Source organism: Aspergillus ochraceoroseus (genome assembly GCF_002846915.1).
Source record: "Aspergillus ochraceoroseus IBT 24754 chromosome Unknown P175scaffold_2, whole genome shotgun sequence".
Lineage (NCBI taxonomy): Eukaryota > Fungi > Ascomycota > Eurotiomycetes > Eurotiales > Aspergillaceae > Aspergillus > Aspergillus ochraceoroseus.
In genome coordinates, this window is record NW_024468477.1 from 3,915,668 (window position 1) to 3,934,679 (window position 19,012).

The 19,012-nt window shown below is 49.7% G+C and overlaps 7 protein-coding genes across 7 annotated transcripts; 3 read left to right on the forward strand and 4 right to left on the reverse strand.

The window, feature by feature from the left end:
• Window positions 1-254: 254 nt before the first annotated feature.
• P175DRAFT_0530622 (3-deoxy-7-phosphoheptulonate synthase) lies at window positions 255-1,568 on the reverse strand (the record flags this gene model as incomplete). The annotated part of the gene is made up of 4 exons (XM_040899800.1): window positions 255-418; window positions 473-1,378; window positions 1,446-1,500; window positions 1,563-1,568. 4 exons carry the CDS (start codon window positions 1,566-1,568, stop codon window positions 255-257), a joined length of 1,131 nt encoding a protein of 376 aa, XP_040754894.1.
• A 662-nt stretch (window positions 1,569-2,230) lies between these two features.
• P175DRAFT_0530623 (uncharacterized protein) lies at window positions 2,231-6,360 on the reverse strand (the record flags this gene model as incomplete). Its single annotated transcript, XM_040899801.1, has 5 exons — window positions 2,231-2,467; window positions 2,523-5,610; window positions 5,669-5,757; window positions 5,807-5,956; window positions 6,007-6,360. 5 exons carry the CDS (start codon window positions 6,358-6,360, stop codon window positions 2,231-2,233), a joined length of 3,918 nt encoding a protein of 1,305 aa, XP_040754895.1.
• A 778-nt stretch (window positions 6,361-7,138) lies between these two features.
• P175DRAFT_0508176 (uncharacterized protein) lies at window positions 7,139-8,248 on the forward strand (the record flags this gene model as incomplete). The annotated part of the gene is made up of 1 exon (XM_040898322.1): window positions 7,139-8,248. The coding sequence occupies one exon, from the start codon at window positions 7,139-7,141 to the stop codon at window positions 8,246-8,248; it is 1,110 nt and encodes a 369-aa protein (XP_040754896.1).
• A 538-nt stretch (window positions 8,249-8,786) lies between these two features.
• P175DRAFT_0508177 (ubiquinol--cytochrome-c reductase catalytic subunit CYT1) lies at window positions 8,787-10,106 on the reverse strand (the record flags this gene model as incomplete). Its single annotated transcript, XM_040898323.1, has 5 exons — window positions 8,787-9,052; window positions 9,115-9,512; window positions 9,590-9,652; window positions 9,772-9,920; window positions 10,032-10,106. The coding sequence occupies 5 exons, from the start codon at window positions 10,104-10,106 to the stop codon at window positions 8,787-8,789; spliced, it is 951 nt and encodes a 316-aa protein (XP_040754897.1).
• A 1,182-nt stretch (window positions 10,107-11,288) lies between these two features.
• On the forward strand, window positions 11,289-14,037 carry P175DRAFT_0530626 (exocyst complex component Sec10 family protein; the record flags this gene model as incomplete). The annotated part of the gene is made up of 3 exons (XM_040899802.1): window positions 11,289-11,400; window positions 11,451-13,710; window positions 13,767-14,037. 3 exons carry the CDS (start codon window positions 11,289-11,291, stop codon window positions 14,035-14,037), a joined length of 2,643 nt encoding a protein of 880 aa, XP_040754898.1.
• An 805-nt stretch (window positions 14,038-14,842) lies between these two features.
• On the forward strand, window positions 14,843-15,900 carry P175DRAFT_0522502 (putative extracellular SCP domain protein Pry1; the record flags this gene model as incomplete). Its single annotated transcript, XM_040899263.1, has 3 exons — window positions 14,843-15,191; window positions 15,214-15,782; window positions 15,853-15,900. 3 exons carry the CDS (start codon window positions 14,843-14,845, stop codon window positions 15,898-15,900), a joined length of 966 nt encoding a protein of 321 aa, XP_040754899.1.
• EifCb (translation initiation factor eIF3 core subunit b) lies at window positions 15,846-18,822 on the reverse strand. Its single transcript, XM_040896873.1, has 4 exons — window positions 18,660-18,822; window positions 18,389-18,581; window positions 16,775-18,305; window positions 15,846-16,708 (listed from the first exon to the last, which is right to left on the reverse strand). Exons 1-4 carry the CDS (start codon window positions 18,730-18,732, stop codon window positions 16,280-16,282), a joined length of 2,226 nt encoding a protein of 741 aa, XP_040754900.1. The 5' UTR covers window positions 18,733-18,822; the 3' UTR covers window positions 15,846-16,279.
• Between the last annotated feature and the right edge of the window lie 190 nt (window positions 18,823-19,012).

A 19,012-nucleotide genomic window follows, 5' to 3' on the forward strand; every position in this document is an offset into this window, starting at 1 on the left:
CGTCAATATGCTGTGCTGGGACTGAAGTGAGTACAGGGAAAGACAGATCTGAAAAATATGGGGGTACTTGTTGCTTGCCTACTTAGCGTCGGTCAGATCAGTTCCGGCATCGTAAGATGATAAGACCTCTCTCTCTCTCTCTCTCTCTCTTCTTCTACGGATAAGAAATATGACTCCAACAAATTTCGTACTTTTGATTCGCTAACACACATTTGAAATACCCCGAAAATGAAACGGATCCAGAGAACACTGGCTTATTTGAAGGCTCCATTCGCCACAAGCTTCTCTCTCCTCGTCGCGACAGCCTGTGCAAGATTTGCTAGCACCACCTCGGTGTCCTCCCAGTTAATACAAGCATCAGTAATGCTGACACCGTATTTGAGGCCAGCCTTGCCCTCAGCCGGGACCTTCTGGTTGCCTAGTCAAAAGGTTAACAAAAGCTCGATCTCAAAGTCAGTTCAGCAAGACGTACCCTCGTTGATGTTACTCTCAATCATGACTCCCATGATCCCTGTTTCACCCGCCGCGATCTGCTCCGCGAGAACAGCAGCCACCTTGGGCTGGTTCTTGTGATCCTTCTGCGAGTTGCCGTGGCTGCAGTCAACCATCAGACGAGGGGGCAGGCCCTTTGCGGTGAGCTTCTCCTTAGCCTCAGCAATGCTCTTAGCGTCGAAGTTGGGTCCCTTCTTGCCACCACGGAGGATAACGAAGCTGTCTGGGTTGCCCACGGTGCCGACAATGGCGACAACACCAGGCTTTGTGACGGACAGGAAGTGGTGAGGATGCTTGACCGAGCCAATGGCATCCACAGCCACATCCAACGAACCATCAGTGCCGTTCTTGAAGCCAACAGGGAAAGAAAGACCGGAGGCCAGCTCGCGATGAACCTGCGACTCTGTTGTGCGCGCGCCAACCGCGCCAACCGACAGACAGTCCGCCAGGAACTGAGGGGAGATTGTATCCAGCATCTCCGACGCAATTGGCATACCCTTGTTGGTCAGGTCGACGAAGAGCTTGCGGGACATGCGGAGACCCTTGTTGATCTTGAAGCTGTTATCGATATCCGGGTCGTTGATGAGGCCCTTCCAGCCAACAGTGGTACGGGGCTTCTCCAGGTAAGAGCGCATGACAATCAGCAGCTCGTCCTTGTATTTCTCCTTCAGCTTTAGTAGTCGATCGCAGTACTCTAGAGCCATATCGGGGTCATGGATCGAGCAAGGTCCAATGACGACCAGCAGACGGTGCTTATCGGTATCACGGCCATGGACGACAGCAATGGCCTCCTCACGACCCTGGATGACCGTTTGTCTTGATTTTTCTGTCAAGGCGATCTCATGTTGTAGAAGGTTGGGGGGTGTCAGAGGGTTGTAACCGCGGACTATACACCATCACGCAGACCGCGTCAGTGAATGCCCAATGGCAAGAGAAATTCGGTGGAAACTTACTTCGAGAGTCCTCCAAGTGGGAGCTATCCCCTAGATTCGGGTTTTCGAGGAAGAACTGTAGTTTTGCGTGAGATTTCAATATCCTGAATAACCGGCCAGTTGGACTCCATGACTCACCGACATCGTCGCGGGGTAGATATGTAGACAATGTTTGGAGGGGCGAGATCGGAATTGAGGGAAGGGAGACACGGCAAAGAACAGGCCACTCTGAATATACACTGCTCTTTTGTTTCTTCACTTTTTTCCTACAAATACTCCGTATATATCTGTCCAGAAAAAAAAAAAAAAAAAAAAGGTTCCGAGTTCTAGATTCATGTCGGGGGGGCAAGCAAAGAGTCACCCGCCACACGTGATTCCGGTGAGTCAGGCCATTTTTCCACTCGATCTCATTCGCAGAACGTGCTTGGGCTTCATTGTTGGGGATGTGCAAGTTATTTGGAATCAAAATCATACCCCTTGTCTCTCAACATGTCTAGTGGATGACCATACCAGCCGTACATATCAAACTATCATACTCCCAGGTAGTCTTGAGGTGATGCTGTCTGGTATGTATCTCTTCTACAGGAACTCAACTGACCCTTGACCCACCCGTATAGATCCTAGTGCTTCATAACATAATATCAGGGTTCAATGAATACTTCTCCCATTTAGAAACGATTAGAAGAAAACAAAAGTGACAGAATACTATGAAGCAAACAAGTTTCGTGAATACCTCCCCATAGCTTGTCTTAATTAGGTCCTTTGCATCGAATGGCAACCACAAATCCATGGGATTCCCCTGCAGCTTACCTGCCATCATGTAAACCGCCCAAACTCCGCTCATTTTCTTCCATACGACGAATCAGACCCTGACAAACATCCCTATGCTGCTGTGTAATTGAGGCCATCTGCTGTTCGCATAGTCTGATTCGGTCCCTCTGTGTTTCAAATACTTGGTTAAGGAGGTTATGACATTGTGCTCGATATGTCTCTAGGGCTCTGTGGATTACATGCCCTTCATTTTGAATCTGACGTGATATTTCCTAACATGTTCGTTAGTGGGAATTCGCTCGAAGATCGCCTTTTCAGACAGCTTACCGCATTGTGTTGAACCAGCATGTTCCTCAAGCCCTCGTGGAATTCTGGCAGTGATGATTGGTCTTCGGTTGAGTCCAGAGTTCGATTTAGTAGCCGATGCCCCCCCAAAATAGCTGGGTCTGCAGGCAATTGGGTTGGAGAGGGCTTTTGTATACTAGGACTATAGACTTCTCCCCTCCCAGCATCATGGGCTACTTTTCGGGTTTTCTGGGGTTCCTGAGGTTCCTGGGACACTCGAGGATAGCTCGTACATCGTAGTCTTGAAGCCTGGGAGTGACTTTTCCGTAAAGTCGCGCAAAAATTTGTCAAGGCCTGAGCAGACTCCTCGACTTCTGACGTAGACGCCCCCTTCACCATTCTTGAATCTCCCACGACTCTTGCAGATGCGCATGACATGTTCTTTCTAGCTTGATCTTTCGCATCGCTGCAGGCTGTTGTAAGTGGCGTATTTTCCGTGCAGCAAGTGTCCTTGATGTTGTTATCAGGTTGCGTAACAATACCTTCTTCGTCATGTGCTTCATTCACTACCTTTCGTCGTTTCGTGTATAAGGGCGCCCCGTCATCTGCTGCCAGCAGCCTCTTAGGTGTGGCACACCTCTGGTCCCGATGCAAAAGTCGAGGGCTTCCATTCCCATCCACAATGGTTCTAGGGATTATATCTGACTCACTAACAATCCTTTCTGAATTTTCATAGTTCTTGTCTTCCGATGATGCAGCATAAAACGGATCAACTACGGAATCTTTGCGCAAAAGTTCTCCCACAGGATTAGACAGCTGATCATTAGCTCTCGGTGATCGACCTCTCTTTGGGTGTTTAAGGGTTACGTTGCAACCCTCAGCTTGATCTTGGAGGGTATTTCCAGAGGAAGGGGTCTTCGGCTGCTTCAATGGTGACTCGGGCCATGAATCTGGTACAAGAGAAGGGATTCCTTCCTTTCCATCGCCATTTCGCTCGATATCTGCATCCATAATGACGGCTTTTCTAATAACGTCCGAGTTTGAATGCATGGCACCTATAACGCTCGAGAGAGTATTGGGCTTTTCTTGAGGAGGCGATACGAGGGAAGAATGAACAACAATATCTTCCTGGCTCGTAACGGGTGATGAAGATGCTGGAAAGTCTGGAAGCCCACCAACGTTGTGCAATTCATCATTCAGGCACTCGCTTTGCTGGGAAATTTGAGCAATGCTTTCAAGCTCACACACTCTCTCTGCGTGGAATTTCTCCAAACTACCCCTAGAGCTATGTTTTGGGAGGCTACTTGCGGTTTGTTGAAAGGCTGCGATTAGCTTTTCAGCGACGGTTCGACCTCTTCCTTGATGCGCCTGTACGAGGTGTTGATTGTCCGCGGAACGGGATAGGCTTTTATTTTTACCTGGAGATTTGTCAGTTTCTCTCACTGAATGAGACATGCTATCAGTCACTTGGCTGTGGCTTGTAGTGCTTGTCCCATCCAGTCTCAACCCGCGGCAGTCAAATTTCTTATAAACAATGTTGTCAGGCCCTCCTTTCGTACTGGAGGAAGGATGCAGTGTACTAGGAAGGCCATTTTGAGGCCTGCACTTGTTCTCTGTTTGGTTTCTCTTAATTAACTTGACTTGAGAATTCTCGGATTTATTCGTATGCAAAGTTCGCCGGGATGCACGACGATTCGCCTCTAACTGCAGGAGCTTAGCTCCTTTACTGCGACTCGTCTTGGGCGTGTTTCTGGCTTTCGCACTCGGCTGACCCTTATGAAATTCATTCTTCTGTGTTCCCGAAAGTGATGGCTGTTGAGGTAAAAAGCTAGTACCAGGCAAAGGAGAAGAGATATAGGTTAATTCATCTTCTTCCCTGCTGCATTCTGCGATTGTACTATCACTAGCCGCGGATTGTTCGTCACAAGAAACCATCTTTTTACTTGGTGCTGTGTATAATTTCCCCCTGAAACGTCGCCTGGGGAATATGAGAGACTCTTGTGTATCCGGCTGTAAATATCTCAGCTCCTTGGTTTCCCTGTCCTTGGATTCATCATGGTTCGGTGATAGGATCGGTTCACCTGGTAGTCTTTCAGTTAAAGTTGGCTGCGTCTCATTGTTTGCGTTTTGAGCATCGTTTTGGCAAATACTTGTCGGCAGTCTGCGCGCTCTAGACATAGTATCAGAGAATTCTGGGGTTTGCATGCTAGGGCTTGCAGGGTAAGATTTAGACAATGCAGTGTTGCCATGCTTTAGGGCTAATTCGTCACATATGGTAGGGGTGTGAGTGAGCTCGGTTAGAGGGCTCGTGCCACTCAACTCGTTCCATTCTCCTGAGGTAACTGGGGGTTCTATCCTCGATGAGGGACCTTTCTCCCCTGTATTTAGCTCTGTTTGGCACGGTTTTTCTGAAAATTGGCGAGACTTCAGTGTTATATCCTCGCCTGCATCTAACGGAATTACCACATAAGACGATCTTGAAATTGATAATTCTGCCATGGCCTCTTGGTTCTCACACCGAAACCCGCACCGGTTGAGCATCGTTTGCAGTTCCATCAAATCGCCCTCAAATTCTAGTTTGAGGCTAAAACTCTCGGGGCTTCGTGCTTGATCATTAATGTAGAGCAAAACTGCTTTGTCAAATTGGAAGGACAAGGAAAACCTTTCTCCACCAAGATGCCTAATAACCCTATACCTTGGATATGATGGGGAAGAAGCGGGAAGTGCCATATATTCGAAATGCGGCTCAACTGCGTCCCCTTGGCAGTGTATAGAAAGAAAGACACTCCCGTGGAATATCAAAAGGACAGGGCCTTTTGAGAATAATTTCGATGGTATCCCGTCTTTTTGCAAACAGTAGCACATGTGCAAAGCTCCATCAAAGGGTTTAAACCCGTCCCGCGCTCTCAATTCGGGCGACAGCGTATGTCGCAGCGAGCACAAGAAGCGATAAAGCAGATCAACAACATTGCCATAGTGGCATTGTATTGCTGTTAGCACTTTGAGTTCATGTTCGTCCCGTGCCAAGTAAGATACAATATCCATTTTAAAGTGACGAAATGCTCGAACAATAAGGCATGTATAGAATGATAAGATGGGATCCGAAGAATAAAATGTGTCGATGAACGGCCTATATAAAAGCGTATTCAGTGCATGCCATAACTATAGGAGGGAAGCGAATATATTACCATATATTGGGATCATGCTCTAGTAGGCGCATCAGTAAGCCGCAATTTTCCTTGGATGCATACAACATTTCCACAAGGATCTTGCCCGCCTACTCGTGATTAACATTATTTGTCCCGCTTCTGATGTTAATGACATACCATTCTTCTAATCCTACCCTGATGTCCTTCACATGTGAAAATCTCACACAGTTTGGGGATCAAGTTCCACCGCAATGAGTGAGAGCAATCTTCCAAGCTTGGAGCAAAAGGTTTCATCCACCCTGAATCGGCAAGGTGTCTAGGTTGATTCTATGGACTTGTCAGAGGAGTCATGCCGTACTTGAAGATTCACGTCACACCAGTAACAGACATAACCCAGATGCTAGGCCAGGTTCGATACGTGAATTCAGCAAGTAGCAAGCTAAGGACCGCAAAGATTGCCCTTCAAGGGAATGTGCCAGGCGGTCTTTGTGCGTGTTCACAAACGAAAGGAGTTCTTCTGCGGCCTTGGTGTTGGGGAGACAACCCCCACTAAGGCTCTCGAGCAACGGCGGCTCAAAGGTGTACACCGGAGGGTCCCTAGGGCGCACATCATGGGAAACTCCTTGCGGTATTTTGGCCTCTTGGACTGTCTTCTCTAAATAGGAAATCAACTCTGCAAAGCAAAGCGCTGCCTGGGTGAGGTCAGCTTGTGTCGAAGGATGAAATGACATTGCGGTAGTCAATGGTGGGCAGATAGAAAGAAGTCATTTGGATACTTGACGGTCGAAGAAACGAGAAGAGCCAGCAACTCTAGTATCATGTGATAGGAGTTGCTGAATCCCCACGTCACAGTGAGTCTATCAAAGGAATCATCTACCGGTTTTCTGTGTAGAGAGAGAGCTTAAGGAACAGTGGAATGAATAAACTTTGCAATCAACATATAAGTATAAACATTTTGCTTGCTTCCTCGATCTCTTGGAGTGGTTTCTGTATATAACAACGAGTCCAAGCCAGTCCCAGCGCATTATGTTATGAGATGAATCTCTTGCTACTCCGTACGGATACTCGAGGCATAACTGGAAAAGGGCCCCGCAACATGGAATTAAGAACCGGGGATATTAAAGCTAGACGGGCGGCTCGTCAGAACTCCGATCCGATGCCCGCAAATGGCAAGTTCCGGCATCCGACGTTCCTGAATTATTGGACAGGAGGTGCTCCGTATGTCGATGCTGGTTGAGGCGTTCTATATCCACGATTCCATTCCATCCGGGTGTGAACGAGTCAGGTTGCTTACCTGCAGCTCTATGCTGATTAATGGATACTCTTTCTTCCAACTTCCCCTATATTCCCAAAATGCGAGAGATAAACACGGAGTATAAGACTCCATGATTCCCTTCCAGTCGTGGATTTGTGGTTCCAACCCTTTCCTAGTGCCATCCAGTGAGACACACAATGCATCGAGAATCCGCTGAACCTCAAGGGTCAGTAGAGGACCTTGTAGCTCCTTCAATGTCTCAATCACACACCCTGGATCAGCTAGAGGACATCCTACCACATGCCCACCATACCTGCACAAGCTGCGCTATCCCCGAGACCACGGCTAGCAGGCAACGAGCCTCAATTGCGGCCCAATCCCTCGACCAGGATGGGTACCTCCCAGAGAAAGTCTCAGAAGCCTACAGAACCCATGATATCAACGCGCTCTCCCCCGAAAAGACCGTCTTTTACCTAGCCTACGGTTCGAACCTGGCCTCCGAAACCTTCCTCGGACGGCGCGGCATCAAGCCACTCTCCCAGCTCAATGTCATCGTCCCAGGCCTCCGGTTGACCTTCGACCTCGCTGGCCTTCCATACACGGAACCCTGCTTCGCTGGAACTCACTTTCGAGACCCTGCCTCCGAGCAACCTTGCGAAGCCACCCCCGAAGCCGACGACACCCGCCTCCCAGAAGAGCAGTCCCTCCTTACAACCTCAGACCGCGATCAGCAAATCACACATCCGCCCAAATACAAAGGACCCCTAATTGGTGTCGTCTACGAAGTCACCCTAACCGACTATGCAAAAATCATCGCCACAGAAGGAGGCGGCCGCGGCTACAAAGACATCATTGTAGACTGCTACCCCTTCCCGCACGCCTATGACCCTGCAGACCCAATTCCCGAACATCCAACCACCGAGCCCATTAAGGCACACACTTTGCTCTCACCCGCTGCTCAGCAAGAGCTTGTACCCCGTCGCACACGCTCGCGCTGGTCCTCTCCCCCCAATATCCGGCCGAACCCTTACTGGGCGCAGCCGTCCGCGCGGTACCTGAACTTGCTCACGACAGGGGCAGAAGAGCATAACCTTCCTCTGGTTTACAGGGAGTATCTGGCTCAGATCAAAACGTACCGGATTACTACGGTGCGGCAGAGGATTGGTAAGGCGGTGTTCATTGCTACCTGGGGTCCTTGGCTTCTTTTGATGCTGGCTCTCTCCAGGATATTTGCTGGCCCGGATGGGCGGAGTCCCCCATGGGTGGCGAGGTATGGGGATACGTTGGTTTCTATGATGTGGGCTGTGTATGATAATGTGTATGTACATGTTTTTGGGGATGGTGAGAGGACGATTGGGGAGTAATAACCCCAGCCATCTCAGTGTATATATATATATATCTATACGTGATGTATAAATTTTGGATTTGTTTAGGTTAGGCTAGGCTTGTGTACATATTATTATATCCAAGGTAAAGTTTTAGCAGGTGTAATTCAATCATTGGGGAAAGAAAATAATAATAATAAATATACTCTTAAGTTCAGTGGTTATCATGATCCCCCGGCCCATTTCCACTTTGTCCTCCTCCTCTTTTTTGCTGGGATGCCATTCCCAAACTAAATTGGATCACTAGTCAAAACTAACAAAGGAAATTGTGACATTGGGTCTTCACACAAGATTTTAGACGAAAATAAATATCTAAGGTACAGATACAGGTGTCCTGAAAAACATCTAACAAAACAGGCAGAGGGGGCCATCGAATCAAGAGACCGGTGGACGACAGTAGACCACAACAACTAACAAGTGAAGGGTTGAATAGTGCAGAATTAATCACGGCTCGCTAGTCATCGATCGTCGCTAGATCCTCCACTTTTCATACTTTATACAGTCCATCGCAACACTTTCAGCGCCGGGGGACGGGGGGGCTGTACACGATCTTCCTTGTCTTGATGGGGGACCACTTGTAACGCTTGACCCAGACGCTCAGAGCGAAGAGACCGGTGAGGAGAGTGATGGCCTTGAAACCCATCTTCTTACGCTCATCCATCTCAGGCTCGGCAGCCCAGTTGAGGAATTCAACGACGTCCTTGGCCATCTGGGAGGTGGTGGCAGGGGTGCCGTCCTCGTACTCAACGACACCATCGAAGAGGACACGGGCCATGGCAATAGCTAGAGAGAGTTAAAAAAAAAAAAAGGCACCGAAAGCGAAACTAAGGTATAGAACTACATACCAGTACCAGGGAAGTAGGGGTTGAAGTTCATGCCCTCCTGGACGGAAGCACCAGCAGGGGGCTCATCGGGGTAACCGGTCAGCAGATTGAAGATGTAGTTGCAGCCACCATGACGGCCCTTGACAATCAAGCTGAGATCTGGGGGCAGGGCACCGGCATTGGCGGCACGAGCAGCTTCGTCGTTCTTGTAAGGAGCAGGGATATAGTCGGACAGCTTTCCGGGGCGCTTCTCGATATCACCCTGGTCGTTGGGCTCGGTGTCATATTCGTTCTCCTCAGCGAAAACCTTCATTTCATCGACGGTGTGGGTAACACCGACGAACGAACGCCAAGGCACACGGGTCAGAGAGTGGCAGCTGGAGCACACTTCACGGTAGACCTGGAAACCACGGCGGAGACTGGAAGAGAAAAAAATGAGCAAGGTTCCGAATGGTAGAGAAACAGGGCAATCAGCCCGAAATCTGGGAGAACTCACGCCTGGTGATCGAAGGTCTTGTTCCACTTGGCGTGCTCCCAAGGGTACTGGGTAGGGTGCAGACTGAAATGCGATATATGTCAGCTTCTTCTTCATCTGTGGCCGCGGGTTATGCTTCGGTCGGGAGAACGGAAAAGGCCGAATTCGACAACCATTTCCCTGGCCTTAGCAATTCCACTCACCCCTCCTCAGCAGGTGTCATCGCAAAAGCTTCCTGTCCATAGAGATACGTAGCGGATCCGAGGGCGACGGCGGTAGCGACGGACGCAGTGAGTGTGAGGTGGAAGGGGGAGCTGGCGGATTCGGCACCGGCAGCTGAGGAAGACGCACGCTGGGCAGATTGTCAGTATTCCATCCTTCTAGCAAGGCTCCAGGCCCGTTGAAGAGCGATTGTCCTCCTCCATTGAGGCCAATGGGGGCTAGATGTCGGGATAGTGCGTACCGTAGAGGTCTTGTTCAGGGACTGACGTGCGATACCCCGGAAGGGCACGCTGCGCAGAACAGTACGTGCCAGCATACTGAAGATATCAAGAACCCTCCGATCAACAGATATACAGGAAGGCACAATAGCCGCAGACGGGAAGAGGGGAGGGGGGAGAGGGGGAAACGGATGAGCGCACAGGAGATTGTGCTTTTGGAGGTGAAGTCGAGGTTGTCCGAACGGTCAAGTTTCTCGCTGGTTTGGAATTGCCTAAACCTTCGCCGTGATTGGCTATCGTGGCGGCGCTAACCATCTTCGGTGAAAACCGCGACTTTTCGGAATAACAAGTTCCGCTGCCTCAGGCTGCACACCCATCTCGGTTACTATATAATCTAAATACCCTATTTGGAGTTGTGGTTATAAATTGTTTTGACTGGGTAAATGAATCATTCCTTACTTTTCCAAGCCATTGGTCGATTCAATAGGTTCCAAAATAGTCCGGTCCTGCTGTGTTCACATCCTGTGTCGGGTCATACCTCGCCTGAACCCGAGCCTCAGCCTTCCGAGCCATTCCCGTATAGCGGCTTGGACCTCAGATCAGCTCATATGCTGGCTGACCTAGGAGTACTATAGTCGGAGCTTACTGGGAATTAGATACACAGTATATCAACCTTATGTCGTATCTTAAGTACCTAGGCAAATACTGAAGGAAATGTCACATTCAGCCTTCCAATGGCGGTGCGCACATTACGAAGCCATGTTAGACTTAACTACCTGGTATTTAGGCAAATCGAGGTAGGAGCTCAATATCTAAAGTGCACTGCCAAAATGCTGCATGTCTGTCAGGATCAAAAGTACTTTGGAGATCAATTTGATATAGAAGTTCAGTAAGCGTTGAATCTCAGGGTCATCGTCATGACCGGGAAAGGGTCAAGTGCCCCGCCGGCCCAACCGTGGATTTTCCCCGACCATTCTAGTCATACCTAGGTCGCGATACTCGAGCTATTATTGTGGCCAAACGCCAGGGTCCATAGGCTGACATACGGCTTATGCGCCTTCTAACTATGCAGAAGTCCCTTATTTGAATAAAATTCCGACCGACTCTCCCATTTAGAGCTACCTGGGCCGCCAATCACCTCACGTGTCCAGTGCAAGAAGCTAGAACCCGACGCACCGACCCTGAAGGCTGGCAAGCTTGGCTACACTGAGCTCTTCCACCCTCCCTGAAGAAGACGGTACTGGTATTTTCTATCCCAATGCAGGATCTGAGAAGACAGGATGTCGAAAGCGAGGAACGGGCCAGGGAAAGGCGTCAAGCCACGCCGGGATGTTTTGGCATCGCTCAAAATGGCTTCTATGGAGGAAATCTCCAGGGCCTCACTTCCAGCGGGTAAGTATATATGGCCCTGAAGGGTTATGGGATGTACTGACTAGAAGTAGAAATAATGTCCTTAATCATCGATCAACTCTCTCCTGTCGACCTCATTCGAGTGGCTCGGGCGTCCAAACTCCTACGCGAGATGGCATACGATGATTCGAGATGGGTACAAAAGCTTAAACGAATAGGATGTTGGGATGAGGCTCAGGCCAGGAAACATGCGGAAGAGAAATTCGGGACCATCGCCAACAGACAGAGCGTCGATCTGCAAGAATCAGCTCTGGAACAACAACCGCTCGAGCATCCAACGACGGAATTGACTGCGCTTTCGGATGGATTTGATAAGATCAACTTATCCACCTCTGTGGCCGACACTAAGCTGGGGGAATCGGAAGCAGACCTAGCCCTGGTGGTGTTGAAACTGGCCAAGTCGATCCGCGGAGAGGCTCGACAAGAATACGGAAGAATTCACGCGGCGCTGGCACCCTTTTATGACGATATCACTATTCTCGGAGCTTCTCCAGATAACTTATTGTTCCAGAAATATCCGGATCCAGAGCAGCAGGCACAGATGCTATCCCAACTACAGGATTTTGCTAAAAGTGATACAACGGAGGGCTGGAAGGAACGTCACGAACGGCTGCAAACCGCGATATCTATGTTCGAAACAGCTGCCTTGAGGGAGTTCAGGCACGGTTACGAGACGGAGGATATAGATGATAGAATGAAGAAATATGCCTACGTTCTGTGCACGTTAAACGGCGGAGGCTCTGCCGCGGAGCTCTTCATTCACCATAACCATATAATTACAAAAAAGTCCGAGATTGGCAGGATTGCTGACTGCATCGATGCATCTACACAGCAAATAAAACTTGAATATACACAAGTTTTTTTTACTCAGTTGAGTGTGGCCTTCAACGAAGAGGTCTCGATCGCCAACCGTGCTTTCCCCCCAACCTTGAAAATCGCCTCATCTTTTGTTGAAAAGGTGGGACGTGATGTCTTGTCGCCCTTTCTTACTGCAATATTTGACGAATTGCATCGCTCTAATATGGAGTCCTACTTGACTGCGGTTTCTGGGACTTTTGCGCAGTCGATGAACCTTTGCGATGTACTGTTACCCATCCAGAATTCTGCCGAGGGTTTTGGTGAACTCTTGCTGCTGGCCATTGCTGAGGTGTACGAGCCTCATATGGATTTGTATCTTGCAGAAGAGCTGGATTTTTTCCGCAAAGGCTCAGAGGCCGCAGTGGGAGAGTGGGACCGCCAACTCTCCGAGCAGGCCGCTTCAACCGAATCCTACCTTATGTCAAATGTCAATAGACAAGCTGATAAGCGAGATTTTCTGACTTCATTCAAGAAAGTGATCATGGCACCTGTCAATATCCTCCCGGGGTTCTCCGGAAGCAAATCGAATGGGCAAAAGTCGGATCAGGATCCTCTGGCTGGGGATTCTGCCTCAGCGCAGAAATCTAATCGGTTCTCAACCATCTCCTCACCTGCTACACCGGTGACAGAAGCTCCGACCACGGAGCTTGCCGCGAAGGCGGCAGTCATGAAATCAAAACTCGAGGGTATTCGATCACTTTTCAGTATTGAAGTCGCTCTTGGTTTGGTTCATGCGGCCAAGTCAAGTTTGGAACGAGCCGCGCAATTCGTGAGTATTCGAGGAGACACAGGTGCGGCTGTGAAGCAGCAATGTGAAGCTATCTTCGTTGCGCTGCTACGCATCCTCGGCCAGCACCACCTTATAGAGGGGTTCAATAAGGCCGTGGACCATCTCTCCAATTATCGACCACGGGAGCAAGGAGAGCGTGACCAGTCTGGGGTCGAGCCCTTGGTAACCTTCTTGGAGCTGGTGAACGTTGGAGACCTGATTCTCCAGATGATTGATGTCTTTTACGAACAGGAGCTTGTTGGATCTCATCTGACTGATCGAAATGACTTCTTAGATCCAGCTGTCAAGGAGAAGAAGAGGTTCGAACAGAGTCTCGACGAAAGGGTTGCAGCTGGATTAAACAAGGGGATTGACGTGCTAATGGAGGAGGTGGATTACATCCTGGCAACAAGACAACTTGCGACGGATTTTAACCCCAGCGTCTCTACAGATCCTCACCGGATTACGATGGATGTAAGCATTACCGAAACTGCGGCCGCTGTGGTTGACGTTGTGTCATCACATACACAGATGCTCATTGGAAGCACGGATAAGAGTACCCTTGATGTCTTCAATCAAGAAGTTGGTCTACGTCTTTTTACCGCTCTCTGTAAACATTTGAAGCGCCAGAGGATCAGCACCGAGGGATCCTTGAAGCTCATCAGGTAAAGCCATCCTAATTCTCCGTCCTTCAGAATGGTACTCACATTCTTTTTTTTAGCGACATGAACCACTACTTCAAATTCATCCAGACGTTTAAGAACCACGAGCTACTTATATACTTCAAAGCTTTCAGAGAGCTGTCACAGATTTACCTTATCGACTCTTCTGATGCCAAGGAACTAGCAACGATCATTGCTGATGCGGACCGCTTCTCTGGAATTTGGCGAGTGGAGGAAGTGTACGAATTCGCCGAGCGACGGGCGGACTGGTTGCAAGTGAAGCGAGACGTAGAAAGAGCCATGTATGGGATTGGGTGCAATGTTATGTGAATGTGAATGTATTCCAGAATTATGACTTGTATATATATATATATATATACCCATGAGAGACGCGAGTCCATTGGGTTTAATCGGATGGATAGAATGGATGTATAGGTGGAGAGTCGCGGAAGAGACTGGAAGCACCGGAATCAACCCTTTTAAACTTTCTTCGCAATCTATGACTTTTCCACTCTGTTTGAAGGGGGATTTGAAGTCTAGACCTTAAGCTACCTGGTATTGCGTCTATCAACCTGCAGCTGGACGGATTTCTTCTTTCTCAACACACAGCGTTCCGGGACTTGACGCCCTGACGTCAGTAAGCGCCTGCTGGAACAGCCAAAACAGGAGCTCTCGTCCACACAATCGCTCGCACAGCTTTGTCCCTTTGCAGTTCTTCGCACACGCGAGGTTTTAGATGACACTGGCGGCAGTAATTCTCTGAGACTAGTATGTGGTTCCGAATTCCTACTCTTGCTATTTAAAGGATGTGTTTCTCACTGGGTAGTATAGACAGACAGACTAACTTACTGCTTCTGTTCCCCTCCATATCCACAACATTGGATTTCAGTGGCAGTATTCATTTCTGGATTGGATTGAATGGCTGTTTTTGTGCAAAACCAAGCAAAGCGCTGGCGATGAAGTGAGGGTGATTCTAGGTGGTGCATACGAACAAGAACAAATCCTCTGATATAAGGAGGAAAGAAACCCTGAATGGGCCAGAAAACGACATCCTGATTTACATCTGTTTATAATATAACTATACCCCTATATAAGACAAATTTATATAGGAGCTGGATTTCGAAATCGATACAGAATGCGCACCCTTCCATCCCGCAACCCGTCTATACTCGCCACATCGAAACACACACCCTCCTCCCCAGAACCAACACAGACATGGCTCGCCTCACTCATCCTTATACTGTTATTCATAGCTATCCCAGCAAACAGCCTCGAAACAGTAGTCACCGTGACGGTAACGGCAACAGCAACAGCAACAGCAACAGCGACTCCCACCGCCCCAAATCCACCATCCTACACCTCCCCCCAAGTCTTCAAGGATGCAATGCTCTCCGTGAGCAACACCTACCGCGCTGCACATAACGCCAGCAACCTTGTCTGGAACGATACATTATCCAGCTATGCGCAAGACTGGGCGCAGGCATGTAAATGGAAACATTCGGTGAGCTTACCATGCCCTCCGCCCCCTCTCCGCAAAACCGAAACATGCATTACTAACAAACGACCCCCTTCAAAAAAAGCACGGCCCATACGGCGAAAACCTCGCATACGGATACGCGAATGCCTCTGCAGCCGTGGAGGCGTGGGGGGACGAATGCCTCAAGTATAACTTTGAGGAGCCGACGGGGTTCACTGAGGCGACGGGGCATTTTACGCAGTTGGTGTGGAGGGCTACGAAGGAAGTTGGGTGCGCGGCTGTGGATTGTGGGTATGCTTCGAACGACGAGAAAGATGATGATGATGATGATCGTGAGAAGAGATCTAGTGACGATGGGGTTCCAAGGGCACAGGGATGGTACGTTGTCTGCGAGTATACGCCGGCGGGCAATGTGGTGGGTGGGGATAAGGCGCTGGGGGATAAGGGCTTTTTCAAGCTGAATGTGCAAGCGTCGAGTACATATTCGGATCCGTATGGGACCTCCACTGCGCCGACTCAGACTCAGACGGCGGGGAGTGTTGTTGCTGTTAGGAGGCCGGTTGGGTATTGGGCTGGGGTGGTGGTGGTGGTGGTGGTGGTGTGTGCGCTGGGGATGGAGATAGTATAATTATCCATCCCCCTCCTTCTTCCTTCTTAATGATATATAGAGTACAGTTTCCTCTGTAAGAGATCCTAATACCCTTAACGGGAGGTGATGCTTTTCATTCAAGTGCGTAATCTAATCAGTGAAAGTAGAAAACTACATTGACTGATGCGCTGTATCTGCCGCTCATCATTGCCTGTCATCACTCATGCTACCAACGTCACATCACGCACGTTAAAAAAAATCCCACACCCGGGAAGAAAAAAATGATGCAAATACAGATCTCTATTCACTTTTGAACGATTCCAGACACCCCTCTCCAAGCTGGGACCAAGCCAAACGGATCACTAGAAGAGGCACACACAAGAAGGGGAAAGTGGCGGTTGCAGAGGAGGGAAAAGGGCGAGGTTATCGACGGACAAGATAAAATATATGGGGGAAAAAAAAAGGGGGATTAATAACGAAATGAGAAAGGAAAAACGTTAAATAAATCAACCGATGATTTCCTCGCTTTCCTCGACAATCTCTTCCACAAGCTCCTCGACAACCGTCTCTCCCTGCTCTGATGTGACTGCTGGTGCATCCTTGGCGAGTTTGGCATCGTCGACATCCTCGGGAAGACCGTAGGCCTCCTTGTCTTCGGCAAGGAACTCCTTCTCCCGGCGGATCCAGGCAACCCACTCGCTGAGCACACGCTTGCGCTTCTCGACGACAGCGGTATTGGCGATGTCGACAGCGTACTTGTCTTCTTCGTCGAACTCCTTGGAGTATTCTCGGAGATTCTTGCGCACTTGCTTCTGCTCCTCCTTGCTGAGAAGAGTGGGTGGGCGGGGGCGCCAGATGAACTGCTTGAACTTATCTGTGGGGTTCTCCGAGAGCGTTTGTCCGGCGAAGGTGTGAATGTTCCAGCCGTTCTCCATCTAAATTTAAAAATCCGTTAGCCCTTTGTAAACTTGAATGGGAGGAGGAATGGTTGGGAAACGTACGGAGTGAGTCCACACACTAGCACTGCTGACGATGTAACGACCGGTGGGATCCCAGTCGATGTCTGTAACACCGTAGTGCTCAACAGTCTTCATCAACTGAAGGTTGGCAGCCAAATCCTTCTCGCCCTCGGTCTTCTCACCCTCGAAATCCATATCCCAGAAGTCCAGGTCGAAGCTGGATTGGGAGTGGACGGTTGCGACGACGACGAAACGGCCCTTAGGAGACCAGTAGATGGCGTTGCTGGTCTTCTTTTCAATTGTGCGCACAAGCTTGAAGTTGCCGGCCGAAACACCCTTCTTCTCGGGAGCAAAGAATGATACAGCGGTCTTGGGGGGAGCACCGGCTCCGGATGGTGCATCACCGGTTGTGATCAGGACGAAACGTCCACCATTGGGTTCCCATGCAAAGTTGATCACTGTATCCTTGAGACTGTCAACAACTTCAACTGGGACGCCCTTCTCGCGGATTCGGAAAATTTCGAGGTTGGTGGCCATCGACTTCTTGGACTTGGAGTGACGATCGACCTTCACGCAAACGTAGGTACCCTGGGATTGCCAGTGCAGCTTGACATCTGAGACATTGAAGAGGTTACGGGTTCGGACAATCTCCTTGGAAGGAACGCTCATCAGGGCCACACGGGCGGGATTGCTGCCAATTTCAGGAGTCCAGAAGCAGAGCAGTTGCTCGTACTGCTTGACACCTTCACGGTTAACTGTAGCGGGGGACCATTCGAAATCCATAACTCCTTCAACCTTGACGGATGTCTTTCCGAGCAAGTTCATGCGGGGCAGTTCGTAGATGGAGATCGACTGGTGCTGGAGCATTCTCGCGACGTACTTTTCATCGGCAGACCACTTGAAGGCGGGCCACTGGACCTTCTTCTTGGGCTCAGCACCCTCGCCACCGGGGCCAGCAAGATCGTGGGAAACAAAAGAACGCAGGGGCTTTCCAGAAACGATATCCCAGATGATCAGGTTCTTTCCATCTTCTTCGTAGGAGAGAACGGATGGACCTCCCTCCTCAACCTGGATGGGGCGGGCGGACCAGGTGGTCAGGTAGCTCTCGCCTGGCGAAAATTCGATCAACTGGACAAATGGATGGGGGAACTGCTTCTGCTTAGAGAAAGCTGGGCCACCCCACAGCTGCACACCCTGGGGATGGACAGATGCGAGATAGGTACCCTTGGGAGACCACTGAACGAAAAGCTGTGTCCAGTGGGCACGATCCACAACGTTCTCCGGCGGGTTGTTCTTGTTGTTCCAGAAGACTCCGACCTTGTCACCACGGTAAAGGGCGAACTGGTCACGAGCGTTGGCGTCTCCAATCCAGGAGCGGAGGTGCTCCTTCTCTGTGAATGGTTCGATAGTTGGGGGCTTGTATTCCTCATCGATGCGTCCTTCGCGGCCGTAGCGGTCGATATCCATCAACTTGTTTACGGCAAGGGTGTGTTTCTTATCCAGGGGGGTTCCGTGAAGCTGCTTAACAGCGGCGAGGGCTTGTTCGGGTGTCTCATACTCGACGAAGGCAAAACTAGAAACGGCTGTTAATTTTCTTCCCCTCTTTTCTTTTCCAGCCATCTCAACGGTCCCATCCTCCAGTTTCTTATCACGTACCCTTCAGACATATTCTTCTCGTTGATGGGCATAAAAACGGCATCTTCGGAGGCGTGACCGACCGCGTTGAGTTTCTTCAACAAGAATTTAATGAGCTTTTGTCTGTTTTCTTCGGGCACAATCGGGAGTCCATCGATAACGACGAATGTATCTAATCCTTCTTCGAGCTTAACCTCGTACTGCTCCTTGAGATCTGTATATCAGAAACCAGGTCGGTCAGCGAGGAGGGGTTCACAAAACTCGAATGATTTCAACCTGGCGCGCGACTTACCGGAGAAATCAATCTCCTCCTCCTCCTCTTCGTGGAGGTCCTGCTCGGACAAGGTATCAAAACTGGGAGCCATGATTGCTTGACGCAGACGGGGGGGGTTAGGGGGGATTTATCAGAAGATCCTGAGGTCGCTGGAGGAACTTGAAATCTGCTGGACGACCCCGTTTTGGCTGATTTTAGGGCAAATCACAAACCACGCTTTGTTTCTGTGTGCGACGGATGAGTCAGCACTGAGTCAGCTTAGTTGGTGCCTGAGGTGCTGCCCCAGGTCTTACATAATCCCCGACGGTGGCTCCGATGACTAATTGCTGACTCATCGTTCCTGTGACTTGCTGGCGCCTTGTCGCCTGGAA